The 23,040-nt window shown below is 35.9% G+C and overlaps 1 protein-coding gene across 8 annotated transcripts in view; it reads left to right on the forward strand.

The window, feature by feature from the left end:
• Nucleotides 1-23,040, forward strand: part of MBNL3 (muscleblind like splicing regulator 3) — a 126,153-nt gene that overhangs the window by 69,995 nt on the left and 33,118 nt on the right. For 2 of the 8 annotated variants that reach the window (XM_036443296.2, XM_036443297.2), the window contains exon 1: nucleotides 17,141-17,286. The exons of the other annotated variants lie outside the window; for them this stretch is intronic. In XM_036443296.2, coding sequence (XP_036299189.1) covers nucleotides 17,260-17,286 — 27 coding nt within the window. In that variant the 5' untranslated portion in view covers nucleotides 17,141-17,259. Of the gene's footprint in view, nucleotides 1-17,140; nucleotides 17,287-23,040 lie in introns of those variants that run through there. 8 annotated transcript variants of the gene reach the window in all.

Consider the following 23,040-nt stretch of genomic DNA (forward strand, 5'->3'; position numbering starts at 1 on the left):
TTAACACCTCTCTCATCTCAAATAATTACCTTTTCTATTTTTGTGGTGATAACATTTAAAATCAACTCTTTTAGCAATTATAAAGTGTATAATACAGTATGATTCACTCTAGCCACCCTGCTATACTAGTACATCTGCTCCCAAGAACTTGTTTTAACTAGAAGTTTGTGCACTCTGACTAATATCTCCCCATTTTCCCATACCCAGCCCCTGGTAACCTCCATTTTACTCTATTTCTAAGTTCAACTGTTTTAGATTCCTCATATAAGTAATGTTATACAGCATTTGCCTTTCAGTGTCTAGCTTATTTCACCTAGTGTAATAGCCCAAGGTCCATCCATGTCAAAAAGGACAAGAATTCCTTCTTTCTTGTGGCAGAATAGTATTCTATTTTATATATTTGAGGTTATTGTATAATTTTTCCAAGAAGCTTTAGAAGTATTCTTGATATATGCCTCTTTCTTGTGTGAAATATAGACATAAACATAAAAATATATGAAATGGAGCGTGGTATCAGCAAGTGGCATAAACATAGCAAATGTTGCCTTGTGAAAATAGCTTTAACAGGGGCTTCTTGTGTGGCCTTGATCAAGTCATGAAAATACTACTACCTCTTCATACAAGGGCAAGAAGCAGTACTCAATTTGTAGGACTATTGGTTATGGATTACTACAAGGATTTTATAAAGTCAATGCTCAAAGTTCTGTTAAATCCATTCAGATTTCTATATATATTCAATTCCCCGAAGAAATGATTCATTCAGCAAACATTTATTAAAATCTATTACTTGTTAGGCACAGGGATCAGTATTATGCAGAATACAACATTATGGAAGACATGGTCCGTGCCTGACCTCTTAGTATGAAACTGTTTGTGTTATTTGCCATAAACCAGGTACAAACTAACTGCTAAAAGAGTCCAAGGGGAGAGGCAGGGGCTGGGATTACATACAGCTGTGGTGATTAACGCTGCAATCGTGCTGTTTGAGGTATTCTTTGAAAGAGGGATAGAAAGATATTCCAGGCAGTTAGAATACGCTAAACAAAGATAGAGGCGGAAATTATTATGTGTATTCTGGATAAAACAGAGCTTTTGTTGGCAGAAAAATAGCCTCAAAAGCTAGGGATAAATTTAAATTTTATTTTGTAGCTTTTAGGAACCTGACAATTTTTTAAAATTTTTTATTGCATTTTTTTTACAGAGTGGAAGAGAGAGGGATAGAGTTAGAAACATCAGTGAGAGAGAAACATTGATCAGCTGCCTCTTGCACACCCCTTCTGGGGATGTGCCCGCAACCAAGGTCCATACCCCTGACCAGAATCGAACCTGGGACCCTTCAGTCCACAGGCCAGTGTTCCATCCACTGAGCCAAACCGGTTAGGGCAACCTGACAATTTTTAAGTGATGACATTATCAATCTATGCAAAATGAATTGGTAGAGCAAAAGAGACTGGCAAAAGGGAGATTTCTGAGAAAGTTGTTTAAGTATTGAAGATATGAAATAAGAATTTAAATTAGGTGGTAATAGTGGGAAGGGAAAGCCAATGATAGAGTTGAGATACTGATAAAGTTAATGTAGTTAAATAAGAGGAGGTTGACATTCTATTCCAGTCTACTGCTATTGTGCTCATCTTTATATCCAATCTACCATACTTGTTTCAGTTTCACATTAGATACTATCTTATTTACTGCTGTATCTTTTGTGTCTAGCACATGTAGCAGATACTAGGATTTTAGAAATTATTTGTTGAATGAAACATGAGCTTAATTAATCATTTTGATAAAGGGAAAATAAATATGGGTTTTCCTGTAAGATGTCCAGTCATCTCTACATCTGCATTTGTACTTCCACTCCAAGTTTAGCTTTTTAAGTAAATATGAATTGAAATTGTATACTCATTTGCTGACTGACATCATTCAACCACATTTTAACCTAGATTTGATGACCACTGATTTTTGTTAATTTAATTCTGTTCCTTAGCATTATAGAAATGTTCTTTGGACAGATGCTGTTGAATATTCTCCAAATGTTGCATTTTGAGTGCTTTTACCCAATATGCGGATTTTTAAAAAATAATTTTTGAGTGGCCATTGTTAAATATTATTTCATAGCAATTAGTATGATAATCTAGTAATATTCAAGCATAATTTTTGTCTTAAAATGTTTAGAATTAAATTTATAGCAGATGGCTAGCGTGCAAATCAAGGTATTCTTGGAAGCCTGGTTAGTGCTAATAAGGTCATTTTGAGTCAAGTATAAAGTTATAATCTTCAGAAAAGGGTTTTGTGTAAAAGGAGACTACCTAGTCCAATAAAAATATTCTTAAAATTTCATTACTAGCTATTGTTCTGAATGCCCAATGAAATTTTCAAGGCCCAATAAATTTAATCATAGAAAGGCAAAGAATAATTCTCATAGAATAATTTCAAAGGCATTAGCATTTATAAATAAACTTAACTAGAACCCTTAATAACTAGAAATTAATCCAAATAATCTGCTTTTAAAAAATGAGGAAATAAGAAATGGGAAAGGAATTTCAAGATGCTGTTTTTAAGTGTCATCTGGACTTATCAGGTATATCTTGGAGTTCATGCAGTCAGATAAATCTCTTATACCTTTTTCATCTTCATCTCCATTTCTGAATAGTGATTTTTGTTTTTCAGAAGAGATTACCTTGAGGCATAGGGTGCAGTCCTTAGTAATCAAGATGTGATTCAGCTTTGGGCAACTGATTCTATTTTCAGACACAGGAAAGGTATCTGGAACATTTTAGAAAAATATTTCCATAAAGAAAGGAACTTAAATTTGACCATTGCAAATAATGCTGCAATGAGCAAAGGAGTGCATATATTCTTTCAAATTAATGTTTTGGGTTCCTTCAGATATATTCCCATCAGTAGATGAATGTATATAAAAGCTGTTGTACATTTATACAATGAAGTACTAGTTGGCCCTAAAAAAGAAGGAAATCTTACCTTTTGCAACAGCATGGATGGACCTGGAGACTATTATGCTAAGTGAAATATTTCAGTCAGAGTAAGATAAATATCACATGATCTCACTCATTTGTGGAATCTAATGAACAAAATAAACTAATAAACAAAAGAGAAACAGACTCATAGATAGAACAGACTGACAACTCAGAGAGGAGGTTTGGAGGGTGGGTGAAAAAGGTGAAGGGACTAAGCAAAAAAACAACACTCAAACACAGACAACAGTATGGTGATTACCAGAGGAAAAGGGGGATGGGCCAGGTTGGAGAGGATAAAGAGGGATAAATGGTGATGCAAAGAGACTTTACTTTAGGTGGTGAACACATAGTGCAATATAAAGATGATATAGAATTGTACATTTGAAACATATAATTTTATTAACCAATGTATCCAAATACATTAATTAAAAATTAGGAAAAGAAACTTAAAATTATTTGAATATTTAGCAGCATTTAACTGATGTCATTAATATTTTTTCTTTATTAAGGTATTACATATGTGTCCTTATCCCCCCCATTGCCTCCACATCCGCTCCCCACTCATGCCCTCACCCCCACACCGTGTCTGTGTCCATTGATTATGCTTATATGCATGCAATAAGTCCTTTGCTTTATCTCTCCCCCTTATCCCTACCCTTTGCCTTTCTTCTGATTGACAGTTCTCTGTCTCAATCTGTTTTTGTTAATCAGTTTATGTTGTTCATTATATTCCACAAGTGAGTGAGATCATGTGATATTTATCTTTTTAATACTGATTTATTTTGCTTAGCATAATGCTCTCCAGTTCCATCCTTGCTGTTGCAAATGGTAGGAATTCCTTCCTTTTTGCAGCAGTATAATATTCCATTGTGTAGATGTACCACAGCTTTTTAATTCACTCATCTGCTGATGGGCACTTAGGCTGTTTCCAAACCTTAGCTATGGTGAATTGTGCTATGAACATAGGGGTGCATACTAGTATATACTTTCTGATTGGTTTTTCTAATTTATTGGGATATATTCCTAGAAGTGGGATCACTGGGTCAAATGGGAGTTCCATTTTTAGGTGTTTTTTGTTTGTTTGTTTTGTGTTTGTTTTTGTTTTTGTTTTTTTTTTTTTTTTAGAAAACTCCATACTGTTCTCCAAAGTGTCTGCACCAGTCTGCATTCCTACCAGCAGTGCATAAGAGTTCCTTTTTCTCTGCATCCTCACCAGAACATGCATTTGTTGATATACTGATATAGTCATTCTGACAGATGTGAGATGGTACCTCATTGTCATTTTGATTTGCATCTCTCTGATGATCAGTGACTTTGAGCATGTTTTCATGTTTCTTGATCTTCTGTATGGCCTCTTTTAGAAAGTATCTATGTAGCTCTATTGCCCATTTTGTGATTGGGTTATTTATCTTCCTTTTGTTAAGTTGTATGAGTTCCCTGCAAATTTGGAGATTAAGGCCTTATCAGAGATAATATTGGCAAATATGTTTTCTCATGCAGTGGGTTTTCTTATTGTTCTGTTGATGGTTTCTTTTGCTGTGCAGAAGCTGTGATGATGATGATGATGATGATGATGATGACAATGATGTCATTAATATTTTTAATCAGTAGCATATGTTTAATAGGATACTGACAGCTAAAACTAAAGCAAGTCTATCTCACTTTTTCCAAATTTTAAAGACCTCACTTGAATGGCATATGACATTTACTCCATCTTTGAAGTATTAGTGATAAAACATACAATTTTCCTACTATAGAAAATAAGGAAAAAATGACATTACTTCTAAGTCAGAGATTGTAGAGAAAAGGAAAGAAATATAGGAAGAGAGGAGAGAAAACCAAAAGAAAGCCAGAAATGAAGGGAAGGGAAGTGAAAAAAAAGGGAAGGAAAGGGAAGGGAAGGGGAGGGGAGAGGAAGGGAGCGGAGGGGAGGGAAGGGGAGAGGAAGGGAAGGGAGGGGAGGGGAGAAAAGAGAAGAGAGAGAGAGAAGGAAGGAAGGAAGGAAGGAAGGAAGGAAAGAAGGAAGGAAGGAAGGAAGGAAGGAAGGAAGGAAGGAAGGAAGGAAGGAAAGGAGTTTGAAAAACACCTATTGAGAAAGTTTTTCATTTTTAAATACTTCAGCTCCAATATTAATGTATTTGAAATGAAATCAGAATGAAAGTGAAATGATTAAAATAACATACTAATGAAAAGGGGGTGTTAAAAGAAAGTAAGACTCTTCAGAGAGAGAATTATTTATGCCATTTTATCACACATTTTCCACTATAAACTCCTCATCTCTTTTTGAAGTGAAAATAAAGATCTGTGATTAATTATAGCTCATAGATATATCATTGTTCCTATCAAACTTGCTTCCCCTCCTCAATAGCACCATTAAACGTACCCCTCGTCATCTTTCATTTTCACCCCATGGTTTTTCTTTTATTTCTGCCACTACTAGTAGGGCAAGTGCTAAAACCCCTTCTAGCAACATTTTTCATGTCTTTGCAATTGCAAGAGATAAGATAGGTAAACTCCTTGGTGCAAGCTCCATATCCTATTCTTCTTTATGTCTTCACAGTATCAATAGTCATTTTATAGAGAGTTACTTATCTATTCTAATAAAAGGGTAATATGCTAATTAGACTGGATTGACCAGCCATCTTCCAATGTTCGACTTACTTCTGCATAAAGCCATGGTGTTGGGGGCCGAAGCAGAGGCAGTTAGGGGAAAGATCGGGCTGGCAGGGGAGGGCAGTTGGGGGCAAACTGGCCTGTAGGGGAGGGCAGTTGGAGGCATTAGGCAGGTAGGCAGGTGAGTGGTTAGGAGTCAGTGGTCCTGGATTGCAAGGGGGATCCCAGATTGGAGAGGGTGCAAGTCGAGCTGAGGGACACCACCCCCTGCATGAATTTCATGCACCAGGTCTCTAATCCTATATAATAAAAGGCTAATATGCAAATCGACCAAACAGCAGAAAAAACAGTTGCTATGACACTCACTGACAACCAGGGGCCAGATCTCAACATAGGAGCTGACCCACAGTGATCAGTGCACTCCCACAGGGGGAGGGCTGCTCAGCCAGAACCTGGGTTCATGACTGGTGAGCACAGCAGCAGTTGTGGGGGCCTCTCCCACCACTACAGCAGCACTAAGGACATTTGACTGCCCACTTAGGCTTATTCCTCATGGGAAGTGGGCTTAAGCCATCAGATGGACATCCCTCGAGGGCTCCTGAACTGCAAGAGGACACAGGCTGGGCTGGGGGACTCCCCCACTTGAGTGCACAATTTTTGTGCACTGGGCCTCTACTTAACCAATATGCTTTCTTTTATCAGGCAATAAGAACAATGCAATTCAATACTATGGTTGCTAGATATCTCAGAGCTAAATTTCCTACCCAGCTGAAGCAATTCACCTTAGTCTAGATTTTTTTAATGTATTTTTTATATATTTGTTGCTGTTGCCCTGCCTTTACCATTATATATCACTCTTACTATTCAGGTTTATGAAAATGATCTTCTTGAAAAGGTATCTTTATTGTACGTTATTTTTTAGCTCTTCTGGAAGAATGTAGTTGCGTAACTAGTGAGAGAGCAAGGGAGCAAGGGAAGGAGATAATTCTATTTCTGAATTTCTTATTTGAAGCTTATTAAGCTGAATTGTGGTGTATGGTTGTTGTTGTTTTTTCTTTCCATTTTGCTGTGTAATTGTATTGCAGGTATTTCAGTAATGCAAGCTGGGGGCTTTGGTGTTTATAGGTATAGCGATACTCAGAAGTAAACAAGTGCTGCTGAGACTACTCTTAATACATAAACAAAATAATAATGAATACTTGGATCTCCTTATATTTAACTGTTTTCTTTACAATTAAAAGGACATAGTGATGTATGAAATGTGTTTTCTTATTGCATCCCTGCAGGGTACAACTGATGAACTTTGGATTCAGTGCTAGCTTTGAGGTTTGGAATCTATCGATACTTCAGCTTCTGTTTGTCCACGCTGAAATGTCATGATCTGCACTGTGTTGTTTGCTTAGTTGATGTGAAAAGCATTTTCCTCTTAGCTTGTCTTTTTCCAGATATTATTTTGGAGAATGAGGAGAAGGGGTAATGCTTACAATTGAGTATGATTTCAATTCAGTGAGTAAAATTATTAATTTATTAGAAAACTGAGGAGACTTTACTACAAAATATTTTATTTGCTTAAATTTGGGCATATAACAATAATTTAGGAAAACACTGGGGAAGTTTATAGAGTAAATATAAGCAACATGTCTTACAAAGCTCTTACATATTTAACTTTATAACTAATACAACTCACTACCATAATTTGTAAACAGAAAATGAATATTTTTGAGGAGTAATAGAATAGAGTTTTGAGAAGCCCTGTCCTTTTTTTTTTTTTTTTTTTTTGGCATAACTTAAATTGGCCTTACTTTATAGCAGTGTCCCAGTGCATAGATGTGTGCACATTCAAAAGAAATTAATTAGAAGATATATTTTAGTATCACTATTCACCCTTTCTCTATAATAGAAGTGTCAACGAAATTCACAATCGACCATGACAGATTGAAGCACACACATGGAATTGATGCTAGTGAGAGCTTTATATGTGTGGCACATGCACCAGTCAACACACACACACACACACACACACACACACACACACACACACCATATTTTCCGGCGTATAAGACGACCCCCTAATTTTACAGTTAAAACATAGGTTTAGGCCTATATTCGCTGTATAAGACTACCCCCCACTTCCGAGGCAACACCAGTTCTTTTTTTAATAGACTGCCTCTCTGACTCTGGCCAATCTGAGCAGGCTTTTAGAACATGTACACTGTGTTCTAGTAAAAAGCCTGCTCAGATTGGCCAGAGTCAGAGAGGCAGTCTATTAAAAAAAGAACTGGTGTTGCCTCGGAAGTGGGGGGTAGTCTTATACAGCGAATATAGGCCTAAACCTATGTTTTAACTGTAAAACTAGGGGGTCGTCTTATAAGCCGGAAAATACGATGTGTGTGTGTGTGTGTGTGTGTGTGTGTGTATGTGTGTGTGTGTATATATATATATATAGAGAGAGAGAGAGAGAGAGAAAGAGAGAGAGAGAGAGAGAATAAATTTGCTTATTTCTTTGAAAATATATTTTGTTTATTTTTTACAGAGAGGGAGAGAGATAGAGAGTTAGAAACATCCATCAGCTGCCTCCTACGCACCCCCCACCGGGGATGTGCCTGCAACCAAGGTACATGCCTTTGACCATAATCAAACCCGGGACCTTTTAGTTAGCAGGCGAACACTCTATCCACTGAGCCAAACCAGTTTTGGCTAAACTTGCTTATTTAGACCTGCTTTCTAATGTTGCTAAACTTTTTCTACCCTATGGAAGCACTCCAACTTCTCTTTCAGATAATTGTTAGCAACACAGCAGTAAATATCAACACGAAGCAGATTATTATTGTAGATCACACAGGGAGAACAAAGGGTAAAAAATTTAACTGTAGCAGTGTTTCACTATATTCTGCGCAGTGATAAAACCTGGACATTTTCAAGGTCCACCTTTTCTTACTCCTTTTTAGTAGGATCAAGTTTCTAAGTTTTCTAAATCTCCATTTCCAGCTAATGAAAATAAAATAGGATCCCACTGAGTCTCATATTTACCTACTCCAGGACTTCTGTAAGGATCAAATGATATGAGGCACTTGAAAATGCTTCACAGACATTTCGTTAAAGTGTAAACTCTTTCTACCTGGCTATAAAGCAAGTTGTGTTCTTGGGCTGAAGAAACTCCAAGGAGGATAGACACTAGGGAGAGGAAGCCAGGCATTGCTACATGATGTCATTACCTGGTGCCCACAGTGACCATTTCTGGGCTGGGCTGGGCTGGACTGTGGGCTTCATTTTGTGCCATGGGGTCTTGGTAGCATTTGCTGCTGGCTGCAATTTGGCTGGGTGTTGCTCCAGGGTGGTGGTGGGGCCTGTGTTCCACTTAGGGGAAGCCAAATGTTGGTTTGTTGGCACCAGGTCCATGGTGTGAGTTTTTTGGCAGCTCCTGAATTGAAAGTCTTTCCCCTGGTGGTCAGTGCATGTCATAGCTACTGGTTGGACAGACACTTAGCACTTTAGCTCTCTCTCTCTCTCTCTCTCTCTCTCTCTATATATATATATATATATATATATATATATATATATATATATGTATAATTACTGAGATTGGAGATGTGGAATTAAGATATCAAAGAAACTTTCCATTTGGATTATCAGTAACATAAAAAACATGCTCAATAAATAGCTAAATCCATTGTTGGATAAGACAGTATTCCCATAGAGCAGAGGTTCTCAAAATAGTTAGCAGACTAGCAGCACCAGCTCTACTTGGGAACTTGTTAGAAATGTCAATTCTCAGGTCAATTCCCTTGAATATCTGAATCAGAAACTCTGGGGGTGGGTCTGTGTTTTAAGAAGCCTTCATGGTGATTCTGCTTAATAAAATTTGAAAATCATTGATTTAGAGAAACCATGCCTATTCAGGAGAATATCAACTAAAGAGGATATTTCTCAGTTTCAGAATTCTCAGCAGTTGGTCCCACAATGCTTCTTCCTTCCTTTTCCTCACTTTTCAATGGCCTTATTCTTGGGTTATTGTTTATGTTCTGATATGGTAGAAAAAAGGTTGTTATGTTTCTCCCCCCAAGGAATACCACAGCCACAATGCTTATTAGCTAATGTGGCTTAATTACAGATAAGGCTCTGAAACATACTGCACAAAAGACAGCAGTTTCCTTTTAACCCAATATTTATCAAAAAATTTTGACCACAGAACCATATTTTTATATAACATATAAAAATTTCTCATAGAACATTACATTACAGATAGTTGGGCAAAATAACATCAGTGTCCAAATGTATGAAACAAACAAAAAAATTATTTTCCTATTATAACCCTTTGGAGACATTAGTGACTTTTTAATAACCCAAGAGCTCTATTGTAGGTGTTTTAAGCTGCTACAAATGGACTTTCATAATTTTATATGCAGCAAGTGTGGTATATAAAAGTGTGTGTGTATATGTGCATACTTATAATATTTATTAGTTCTAGTTAGTTTTTAACAATAGAAATATGTGTATGTCCATATATATCACATATTCAAACATGTTTCACATTTATATGAGTCAATATTGGCATCTAAGAGGTTGGCATAATGATATAAAAATTAAAAAAGGAAAAATTAGTTTAAAAACTTATAAACTACTTTATAATGAAGTTCAATTTTAATCTTATATAAATAATATTTAAAATTTCTTCGCTATAATTAATTATTTGTTTGTTTTTTAAGCACCATTAACATCTTCTCTTATTGTCTCTTATTTGTTTTACTTTATCTTCCTAATTTACCAAGAAAAATGACTTGCCTGATTTCTTTTTATCATTTTAATGCTGTAAATAAAATATAACAGCAGTTTGGCAAATTAAAACATTTAAAATATACCAACCAAAAAGTGTGTTGCTCCAAACCTTTTCATAAAATAAAAATTACTTTAAATGTTTAGTCATTATGATTCTAAAGTGAATTTTCATTATGAGAGACCTTAAAGTAAGAAGCTTGTGATGGTAGACAGGTATCTCTTGATTAGATAAACGGATCTCCCTAAGTAAGCATTGGCTTATTGCCAGTTGAAAAGGGAGCAATAATTCTTTTATCTTTTCAGTTATTTGCAAGGATAAGATTAAAGCCTGAATCGGCTTCTTTATCCTCTGCTATTTCACCTATCATACCACTGAGCTGTGGGAGCAACAACTGTTTAACAATATCCAGTTCTAAGAAGAGAAGTGTCCTTGGCTCTTTAACATTGTATATAAGTTCCCTCTCCAGGCACATGATAATTTACATTACTCACAATATCAAGAATTTCTCATATATAATGCATTACTTTTGTGGAGAGGTAAAGTGGTAAAACATAGTTTGTAATCTGACATATTTTAATACTTAATTCATAGCAACAATTTTATTTCCTTTTAAAAGAATTAATAAAGAGAAATAAGTATTATATTTTTATATTTTGTACTGATTTTATTTTCTAAACATACTAAATTTCCCTTTTTATTTTTCAAAGTACCTCTGAAATATTTAGTGGCTGAAATTATTCCTAGAAAAACTGATGAACAGAATTGGAAATATAACTTAGCAATGATCAAAAGGTAATCAGAATCCAGGGCACTTAAATCCCAGTATAGCACTCTAATAAAATCCTGAAATCATATTAAAATTTAGACTTATTCCCACTTTGTCTAGGAACAAATGCATGAGAAGTCAAAGTATGAATAGCCTGTAACCTGATTCTAAACAGTTGATTCATTTCAACACTGGATTTGTTATTATTGCTATTTTCTCCAGCATATTGTCTTTAAAAATATAAGTACACTTTTGAGTCCTACATGCCCAATTGTCCAGTCACTTATAAAATTCAGGTTTCCAATTATCTTCAGCAAGTATCTCTAACACTTTGTTTTTAAACAGCTGTGGGAAAACACGAATGATGTTATATTGAATAGAATTGATGTGTTTATATTATTATTAAAGTGTTTACTTGATGTATCCAGGTATTGGGTTGTACTTGAAGTCTTTAGATTTATATACTTATCTCCAAATAAATTTGCAATATAGAAAAAAAACTGAACATAACTCTTATTCATATACTACTTTTTAAGTACTGAAAAAGTCAAACCCTAGTTCCCAAGCCTGCAAATCATCACCCTACTTTGCACCATCTCAAAGTATGTACATTCTCTGGTCATTTAAATCAAATCTCCACTACTATTGAGTCTTTTGTGTGTATAGTGTATGTGAATTTTTATTTGCCTGTGATCTTAGTGGAATGAAATGCTTCAGAACAACACTCCTTTCTATTATGTGATACAGTTTAATTTTTTCTTTCTGCTTTGTGATAGCGTGAAGCTACAGCACTCAAGACATTTGAGGTCTGAGTAAATCTGCTTCCAAATGGCACTACTATTGATTTTTTACAGAGAGGAAGAGAGAGGGATAGAGAGTTAGAAACATCGATGAGAGAGAAACATCAATCAGCTGCCTCCTGCACACACCTTACTGGGGATGTGCCCACAACCAAGGTACATGCCCTTGACCGGAATCGAACCCAGGACCTTTCAGTCCACAGGCGGATGCTCTATCCACTGAGCCAAACCGGTTTAGGCAAGCACTACTGTTTGTAAGAGTCTTCTTTTAGAATGGTAATGAGAATCACAAAATGTACACAAACAACTATTTCAATGAGCTTCACTTCCATCTGTTCTCTATGTATATCAGGTTTTGCTGGACTGCTCTTTTGTCAGGTCATGGTTGTTTGTGTTTCAACTCTAGTAACCCAACTCCTAATAATATGACAATGCTTCTCCCAAACCAACTGGCAAAATTCTATTGTGCCAACAGTTAATAAAAAGCTGAGCTAAGAGAGGACAGGTTTGTACTAATTGTTCTGCTTCGGTAAGGATGAAAGTCTTAATACATATAAAGCACTTCGAACAGTGCCCGGCACATGATAAATACACAATAAAGTTACCTGTAATTATTCAGGTGTACATGCTGTAAAAAAAAAAAAAAAGGACATTTAGTTCCCTTGTCTTACTCATTCTCAAGTAACCCAGATCCATAGATACTTAAGAAAACATCTCATTTTCCATAAATGTATCTTAAATAGCTTCTGGACATGCCTAACAGCCACTTGATGTGAAATAATCTTAGAAGGAAACTAGTAGCCCAGACAGTAGAAATATTTGAACTAGTTCATTCCTCAGTCTAGTTAATGTCAAAGTATTGTGAGGTAATTGTGTACTGGTTAGGAATGTGAGCTCCAGATCCAGAGCACCTCTGTTCCAATCCCTTCTCTGCTACATTAGATCTGTCAGTTTGCGTGTGTTTCTTTAATTCTCTATGTCTCAGTTCCTCACTAACACACTGACCACCTAAGGTTGTTTATTGTGAAAATTAAATGAGTTCATGAAAATAAGGCACTTTAAACAATGTCTGGCACATGATAAACACATTCATAATAAAGTCAGTTGCTATTATTCAAGTGGATGTGGTGTGAAGAAAAGGGAAAACCATTTCACAGAGTTCTATAAGGCCCTTAAAGGGATTTTGTCATTATGGCTAGTTTCAAGATAATAATGGAAAATATAATTTTATGGAGGCCTCAACCTGGTCTTTAAATATGTTTCAGCAATTGTCACATGCCAAATACATGTGCTAAAACTGTATATTATTCTTCAGCACACTCATAAATGGTAAGAATTAGTTCATTTCTAAAGGTCATTTGACCTTATATTCTAGAGTCTAGTATTTAAAGTCAATGTAAAACATGAAACAAAATAAAACCAATTACATTCTCGAGCTATACTTAGTAGAAAAATAACTGGAAAAGATTGGCACAGTGATGTTTTATACTACCTAGTTTATTTCACTGTGTCACTTTATTAACTACTAGAGGCCCAGTGCACAAATTTGTGCACCAGTGGGGTCCCTCTGCCTGGACTATGGGATCAGGATGAAACTGGCTGACATCCCTTGAGAGGTCCCAGATTGCGAGAGGGTACAGGCCAGGCCAAGGGACCCAATCAGTGCACAATCCAGGGCTGGGGAAGAATACAGGAGGTTGGCCAGATGGGGAGGGATTGTGGGAGGGCTCCAGGGTGTGTCCAGCCCATCTTGCTCAGTCCCAATCATCTGGACCGCAGCAGCAAGCTAACCTACCAGTTGGAGCGTCTGCCCCCTGGTGGTCTGTACGCATCATAGCTACTGGTCGAGCAGTTGACTGTCTGCCCCCTGGTGGTCAGTTCATATCATAGTGAGTGGTTGAGCAGCCTTAGCATATCATTAGCATATTACACTTTGATTGGTTGAACAGCTGACTGGCAGACGGACTGACTGGACACTTAGCATATTAAGCTTTTATTATCAAGGATTTTTTTTTTCTAGAATTAAATTTTATTTGCTTTATATAAGAGACATAAACTGGACACATTTTATTTTTCAAAAAGACATTTTCTGAAATTTCCTAATTTTCAGGGAAGGCAAATGAAGCTAGAATAAATGTTTTATTTTATTTTTTTTTCTCACTAAAATAAGGAGTCTACCAATAAAAAGATACCTATTAGACTATCACTAATACATTTGAAACCTTTTTTGATTAATATAAAAGGTATATGTTTTCAAAGAACACAACATTTCTACAAGTGCACTATTCTCCCAATAACTCTTGTTCTAACTGTTGAAACTGACTTGAGAAGTTCAAATGGACAGATTTTAAAATTACTAATTAACTTTTTCCTGTTCTTTGCTTTGCTTTATTTTTTTTTCTTGTTTTAGATTTGGAGATAGGCATTCTCTGGTAGAGATCATATTTCATATTTTTCTCTGTAAAGATATGAGACTTTATGGTTGAAGGATTGATTTATTTTAAAATATAAAACCTCCACTTATCATTTTATCTTCTTTAAACTAACCCCATTTCTAGTCACATTGTTTGTGGATAGCCTTGTTTAGGTTCTTTAAATACCAGGAACAGTTTCATCATCATCAAATATTAACTTCTCACTGAGAGCAGGTGAGCTTCACAAGGTTACTATATTTACTAAGTTAGACTGAGACAGGATAATTTTAAAATACAGTACTTTTATCTAGTACTCTGCCAGGTCTGTTCAAATCCCTGAAATACATTCTGGATGAAACTTAATATACTTGGTAGATATTCAGGCCAAGCAGAATAGATCTTTATTTTTAAAAGAAAAAGAATTTGTATCAGTAAATTGCTCTTCTTATGTCTGGAGAACAAAACAAACAGTAATTTGGCCTAATTTTCAGATGCTTTTAAAAAGACTCCCTGGGCTAAAAACACCACTTCACTTTATTTAAATACACAATGCATTTGGAGTTTTGAGCCTTTTTTTGGCGGGGGAAGGGGGGTGGGGGGGGGAGGAGTTAGGGGAAGTTTTCTGATATTCTAAAATGCCTACACTTTTAATAACAAATTAGCACAAAGGTTTCAGTAAGACTTCTGGTAATAAAAATATATTTATCATTAACAAAATGTAGATGTAGTCTGTGCCTCAAAATGTTTTAATGGCAGTCCATATCATCAAGTAAAACGTTTTGCTTAGAAATTGTATATTTAGTGTTGGGTAGGAATGTGAGGAAAACACTTATTTTAAAGTGGATAAATTTTGCTCTGTTTGGGGTTTGAAACATGATTTCACACTAATGAATTTAACCAGATCCTGTACATAGCCATTTTGATATCATGCTTTTAAATTTCTTTATTTGAGAGAAGATTTATGTTTAGCAAAGGGGGGGCTTATTTTCTTCTTTGTGCTTCTAATTTAAAAATGCAGAGGTAAATCAATAACTATATCTGCTCTTTATATAACCTCTGGGTGGAGGGTTATAGATCTGGCTATAGAGTTGTAATTATTTAATTTATTTTTAGCAGCATACTGAGCTCTGCAAAGATAGATTGTTTAAATCTGAAAAATAATCAGTGCCTTTCTCATCTTATACCCTCCTCCTTATAAGTTTGCCAGATATTTTTCTAAATTTAATTCTTCTTTGAAACTTTATTTTTATAGACAGGAAATTTAATTTTGCCAAGTGGAAAACCCAAATGCAAAGCTAAGACCCTTAGGAATTCAGAGGATTGACAAATATGTTACTTCCCAAGTTTCAATACAGTTAGAACTCACTTGAGACCCTTAAGACATGGAAAACCTAAGCTAACTGACTTGGGTTCAAGGGACAGAAGGTCTATTGTAGGAAATCCAGTTAGACAGATAAGACTCAAAGTTGTAACTTCAGAAGTTGCCTAAGAAACATTCAAATAAAAGAAAGCTCCAGCAGTCATATGGAAATAACTGACAAAACACAGCTTTGACAAGGGGTTTTGGGAAGATAATTGTAGCAATCATAGGCAAAATATACATTTTTGTTAACTTTTGGAAAATCAAGTAAGCAGATCTTCAAATAATGTTGTTTTGTTACAAAGTTGATGGGTACAGGGGGAAAGGAGGGAATGATTCCTGGCCAACGCCACTATCTCTTTGGAGTTGGCATGTTTTTCCCAAGTCTGCATGGCTATTCTTTGGGTCCTCTGGTTTCCTTCACATCCCAAAGATGTGCATGCGAGGTGAATTGAGGAAATTGGGATATCTAAATTGTCCCAGTCTGAGTGAGTGGAGGGTGTTAGTGTCCCTGTGATAGAAAGGTGTCCTGTCCAGGGTGAGTACCACCTGTGCCCAGAGTTTCTGGGAGAGGAAGGTCTGTGGTACACACTCTGGCAAATGTTGGACTAAGTGATGTCTAAGAATATTTCCAGCTTTACTATTTAATATTTCTGTGACATGTTGTCTATTATCATATAAACTTCCTCAGTGAAGTACCATTTCATTCTTTCTGATAGAACTAATTCTGAATCTTTGATAATTCCAATAAATGAGTTTGCATTCTTATTGAATAAAAATTAATTTTAGGATTGTCTAGAAACTGATTCTGAAATGTCCAATACATACATTATATATATATGTATATGTATATATATATATATAGTAGAACTATTGTAGATTGCCATTTTTCCTGAATATATTATTTTGCTCACTAGAATTAAGCATGGCCCCCCTACTTCTCTCTGTCTTTCAATATGCATAACCAAAGGTTGACTGGAAAAAAAAATGCGCATAATGGCTATTCAATGTCATCTTACATATTTTGAATAAGTATCTGCATAGACCTTATGTGTGCATAGAGAAACGTAATGCTTAAGCAGTCATTTTCCTGTGCTTCAATAGATGATTGTTGCTTGAATTTGAGTATTCCACAGACAGAGCTGAAGAAAAAAAATGTTAAGTTGCCCTCCTCATCCCCAGACACACATATAAAAACATTAAAAACATAAAAGCCTAATTTTCCTGTAATAATTCATATGTTCAAAACTTTTGTATGGAGTCAGTAGTTAGGCGTGATGGTCACTCACCATGCCTGTCTTCATCCTAACCTAAATGAGGAGCTCTGGCAGGCATCAAAGTCATTTGAATATACACTTGCACCACTGTGGGTGGGAAAGCTGAGCGGCTGACAGGATTGGGAGGGAGCCCTGTGAAGCTTTTGGTGGGAGGAGCCATGGAATCAAAACTGCTTTCCCCAGCAGTCTACTTCCTTAAATTCCTTGTAGCTGGCCAGGTAAGCTGGGACTGAGAGTGCCTTCTGATTTGCTCTGGGCAAGTAGAACCCAGGCTGATTCCATGGAGAGGGCTGTTTACAACTTTAAGGTAAAGGGGGTAGATTGAGTTTTGGAGAATTTGACTCTATTTAACTCAATTCACCAGGGTAGAAGAAATGGGGAAAGGATTGATAGATAATATATTATATTGAGCATACTTACATTAAAAGTTATTTGTTGTTTATATGGAATTCAAATTTGATCGGAGTCCTATATTTTCATTTGATAATTTGGCAACCCTAGATAGGATTCTAAGCAGAAGCCCTAGCTAGGAAGAAAGGGTGCAAGTAGCTGGTGTCCTCTTTGTCCTTGTTCTAAATCGCTGTGGTAGGTGACTGGATGGGGTGTGCAGAAAAGAGAAGTGAGGGAACCCTACTAGCAGATTTGACTGACTTCTGGCTGAGATACCCTTTTATGTTATTTCATATCAAATGCTATATAGTAAGTGGATTTTGAAGTTGCATGATTTTATGTGTATTTTATTTCTTAGAGTAACGCATTGAATGTCATGATTTTTCTCCCCCCCCCTTTTTTTCTTTTTTGCTATATTTTAATGACATTTTATGCTCGCTGCCATCAACTACTTTCAAAATAACTTCCATGAGTACTTAGCATCAGAAATGCCGTCTGACTGTTGGTAACTTAATACAAGTGTAATTCAATTGTCTCTGGGTTTTAATTTGATTCTGGCTGTCTATTTGGAAAGAGATGATGAATTCTTGGGGAGCTTATTATTGAACAGACATTCAGTTAATATTTTTCTAAAGTGATTGAAGGTGTTTGATTAAATCAGGGGAAATTGGATTAAGGGCAGGGAGCATATACGGGGTATTAGTGAGGCAGGCTTGGTTTCACTGTGAACAGCAACTATGATATTTTGTTATTTGTCCTTCAAAATTTTCAAGTGAAAAATGTAAGGTCATGATTATTTGAAAACCAAATGTTTAATATGAATGCAGCTGAATATTGTGTCTTGAAGTACAGGGGAACATATTTCTTTGAAGAAGTCAGTATATGCAATAGAGATACATAAGAAGGCCCCACCTGTGTGATTATCCCCAAACCAGGTATTCACCTTTGTCCAAGTAGCTCATGGGAATTTGACTTGCAACTTGTTCTGAAAAACATGGGGTGGGAGTGGAGCAGTTTGAGAAGGCAGTTTATTCTAAACCAATCCTGGTCTTTCAGTGCTCCCCCTAGGCAGGCCCAGATGCTCTTTAACTATGAATTTTTTGAAGGTGCCTTTATTCAGCTTTGTAGGGTCCTGTTTCCTGGAGGTTCCTGAACTCTGCAATTAGACCAGAGTTGATGTCTGTATACTTTATGGATTCTTGATATTTCTGGTTCAGTTATACTGAATTACCAGAAATTTTCAGCCATATGGTCACATCTCTGAGTATATATTCAGCACACACACACACACACACACACACACACACACACACACACACAAAGAGAGAGATATAAATTAGTTATTTTCTGGGGCTGCATAGGATAACGGTTCATTTGGAACAGACAACCAGGAACAGCCTTGGTCACGTGTTGGCCATGGTTCTCCTCTTGGAGCAAGATAAAAGAACTGATGAAAGGAAATAGCAAGAGAAAGAATTGGGCTTCTAAGGCAGACATAGTGTAAGGCCCTGTGAGATTATTTTTACAAAGTTTATTCATTCAATCAGCAAACTTTTATGGAGTGGTCACTATTAACCAGGCACAGAAACATTCCTGAAGATTCAAAGATGAGGACGATATAGCCCTGCCTTTAGATAAGCTCAAAGTCTAATGGGGAGATAGGCATGCAAACAATTTATCACAGTGTACACAGTGATAAGTACAACCATAAAACTAAGTACAAGGTGCAGCTGGAGTCACAAAAGAGGGAAAGATAAATAGCAATGGGGGTGGGGAGAGGGGCTCAGGAAAATTTTTACAGAGGAAGTGTCATTTGAACAGAAAATCCATATTGGGTAGTGAGAATCTGAAAACTTGGCTTCTGTCCTTAGCACTGCTTGTTAATTAGGACAAGCCACCTAATCTCTTTCTCCGTAAGATAAAGGTGCACAGATGTTACTTAAAAACTGTTTCAGCCCTAAGCGTTGCAATTCTGGTAAACAAGTTATCTTAGTTGGATATTTCAGAACAATGGTGTGATTGTTGAGTCTATTACTCCCTTCATCCTTTGGAGGTCACAATTTGAAATCTGTCTTGAGACAGATAGGCAAGAAAATTATTCTGCTTCTCCCAGCTTCTTACATATTCTAACTTGATTTCTGGTTTGCTCCAGTCATTGCCCTGTATATGTATATCAGTGCTGACTACAGTAGAGGGTGTGTTTATTTGGCTGGCCCTCCCCGTGGGGTCTACGTTTAGCCTCATTTAATTTTGCCTTCAATATATACAGGAAATGGTTTATTTTAGACTTAAAAATTCTTGTCTGCATCCCAAATTTAAATTATAACCTGTATGTAAGATTTTTAAAATGCCGTGTGTGTGTGTGTGTGTGTGTGTGTGTGTGTGTGTTCATAGATAGTAAAATATTGGAGGAAAAAATAATACTGATTACATTTATTTTTATAAAGACAGAACTCTAAAAAGGAGAAAGTGGGGAATTTGCCATTCTCATGCTGACATCTGGCTGATAGTTTATATTGACTCTCTTTTAGCTCTTTGTGATTGTTTCTAGCCTTTTATAGGTCTGCGATGGTTGTAGGAACCCAGCAACCTAGTATGTATGATTTGTAATTTTAAAATTGCTGTACTTCCTCTGAGAGGTCATGTCTATGCATGTAAGTAGTTTTCAGTGGTTTAATATAAAATCAATAGGATTATTTCTTTTAATAGATGATCATTTAAATGGGATAACTTTTTTCATAGAACAAATCATCTGTTTGTTGCCTTTATTTAACATTTAACTTTTAACTCTTGGTAGCCTAGAAGAGCAGTAAGATATCTTTGAAAACGTAATTGAGTTACTGTATTTTAGAGGACTTCCCTCTATAATTCAAAATGTATTAAAAGGCAAGTGATTTTGAAAAGACCTGTTTCTGTTAAGAAACTGATTGACAAGGTGTCATTTTCAGCTTAATAGGGTCCTTTTCTTGTTCTGATAGTAGAATTTTCTGTCATGACCATGAAAATACATTTCTTAGGATTTGTCTACCACCAAGTATATGGGAAAACTTATATCTGACAGAATCTCCTAGTTCCCAAGACTTAGATGGGATGTGAATCTCTATAATGCTACTTTTTTATCTCAGTCAAAGTCTTTGACTGCATTTGTGTAAAGCTTAAAGATAAGAAAGGGAAATAGATTGAATTTTGGAAGTTTTATAAATGCTTTTCAACCTTGTCTTTGTCTGTCATCAACTCTTTTGATAAAGATATATTTTGAAAATTTCATTGGCAATTTTCTCCCCCTGCAGCTTTTTGGATGCATTTTCAAAAAGAGTAGATAAGAGAAGGAAGCTGGAAGATTCATAGGTATAGTAGCACTTATTTCAGCAGAGAATCACTTTCCTATTTAATCACTTTGTTATTTTCTTAACTCAGTTACATAGTCTAGATGACAATGGTTTGTTTTAAAGGCCAAATGAAGTGGAAAAAGTGAAACTGAGGCTAGCATAAATGTTTTCACTCTAATATTTTCAATACTTTTTAAAATTGTGTGTCTATATGTAGGAGAAGAAGGAAAAGATCTGCATGGCTTGACAGGTCTTTGTGCTGTTTCTAGTACATAGTTAGCTCTACCAGTGGATGGTGACTATAGTATAAACCTTTATGACATGGTCTAATATTTTGAACTGAGCACATGGCAGTTCTGAACTTCTTGGTCTTCTACAGGACATGGGACACCATTGACTTGGCTTGGGAAACCTGAGGTATGATTTTTTTTTTCAGACTAAGAACCTTTCTGGGCTGTTATAGACCCAGTGTGAGAAGGTATCTTATGACCTATTCAAAGTGCTTAGCTGGCTTGGACATGATTAAAACCTTTCTTTAAAAAATCCTCATCCAAGGATATTTTCCCATTGATTTTTAGAAAGAGTGGAAGGGAGGGGGAGAAACAGAGAGAGAAACATCTCTTGATAGAGACACATTAACTGGTTGCCTCCTGCACGTGCCCTGAACCAGGGCTGGGGATAGAGCCTGCATAGAGGTACACAACCGAGGTACATGCCCTTGATTGGAGTCAAACCTGGGACCCTTCAGTCTGCAGGCCAACGCTCTATCCATTGAGAAAAACTGGCTTGGGCAACATTGGAACCTTTTTTGTTCATAGAAATTTATTTCCCAAAAGACAAAAACAGTAAGTGATTATATATTGTGCTGGGCAGTCCTTTCCCTGCCTCCAACCTACCCCATTTATACATGCTTACCAAAAAGTCCAATTCCCTACAAGGATTAAAGCAAATGTTAGCCAATGTCAAAAAAGTTTGCCCTTCCTCCATCGAAACTCCAATTAAAATGTTTTGGTGTAAAATTAAGTCTGGGCCTTTTGAAGACTAAATACTATACAGAGGAGATTTATTATCCTGAGTTCTAAAGATGTTTTGGAAAAAAAAAAAAAAACTTAAGAGCCTTGGATTTTTTTGTTTTTGTTTTGTTTTGTTTTTGAAATATTGTGTTCCACAGATAACATTCATATAAATTTATTTGGTCTTCTCATTTACTGTTTGGGTAGAAAATGCAGATATTTTTGTTTTTTATAAACGTTCTTTAACATAAGCAACAGTTTCTGGTAAGGTACTATGGCTATGCATCTGCATTTTATAAAATTAAATTATGGATTCTGTCATTCAACAGATAATAGTTTATAAAACAAATAAAATTTCATAAATAAGTTTTTTAACAAAATATCGTGCTGCCTTATATTCCATAGTTCATTTTTAAAACCCAACTTGATGTACTTTTTAGAGTAATTCTTTCTCTTTTTCTATGTCTGAATACTGTTTTGCTTTGTGGGGAAAAATGCCAGTTTCTCAAGATAAAAGCTTAAGAAACGTTATTATATGTAAAGGAAAATTATATAAAAACACAAAGGCAGGTAGTAATTCTTTATCTGAAGATTGGTAAGACATGCCAGATACCCCTTGTTTTCTCCCTCCTTTCCTTCCTAACCCACCTCTGATTGTATTTAATGGAAATTATGTTAAAACTATAAATTGTAACAAAAGTCAAACTCCTAATTATTTCTTTCCTCTTTTTTTAAAAAAATGATTGCTTGTTTGGAATTTCTGAATATAAGAGACAGTCTTCATTATACAGCTTTTTTTTGGTGGGGGGAGGGGTACAAATTGTGTTCTGTATAAATGTCCATGGTTGTGTTTGCCACTTATCTGGGAAAGCTACCAGGATTGGTTTACAATCCTAAGGCAATCCTGCTCAGCAGGTGCCTAATTTCTTTTTTCATGACTTGCTATGAAACTGCCCTAAAGTATGGGGATTTGAGAAAGGGTCTTAAAAAATATGAATATGCAGGAAAAGAGAAAACAGTCTAAGGAGGAAAAGGTCAGGAGTAAGTTATTTAGACCTGGTTAGGGGGCAGGATTTCCGAATACCGCTGCAATTAGTGATAAAAAGGACTGAAATTCAGAAGAGAAGTCAGAGAGATCGAGATTTAGATCCTAGCAATTACTGTGATACATGAAATTTCACAATAATTTAATTCCCCAAAGAAAAAGAGATTAGAGAGGAGAGAAAATGATTTAGGACCAAAGTTTGGGGAAATCTTTAATGTCAAAGTGTGAGAAGAAGAGAAATGCTGAAGTATAAACTAATGTGCTTGGCTGTGGAAGACATAAGT

This window comes from Pipistrellus kuhlii, unplaced genomic scaffold, assembly GCF_014108245.1.
Source record: "Pipistrellus kuhlii isolate mPipKuh1 unplaced genomic scaffold, mPipKuh1.p scaffold_m20_p_19, whole genome shotgun sequence".
Lineage (NCBI taxonomy): Eukaryota > Metazoa > Chordata > Mammalia > Chiroptera > Vespertilionidae > Pipistrellus > Pipistrellus kuhlii.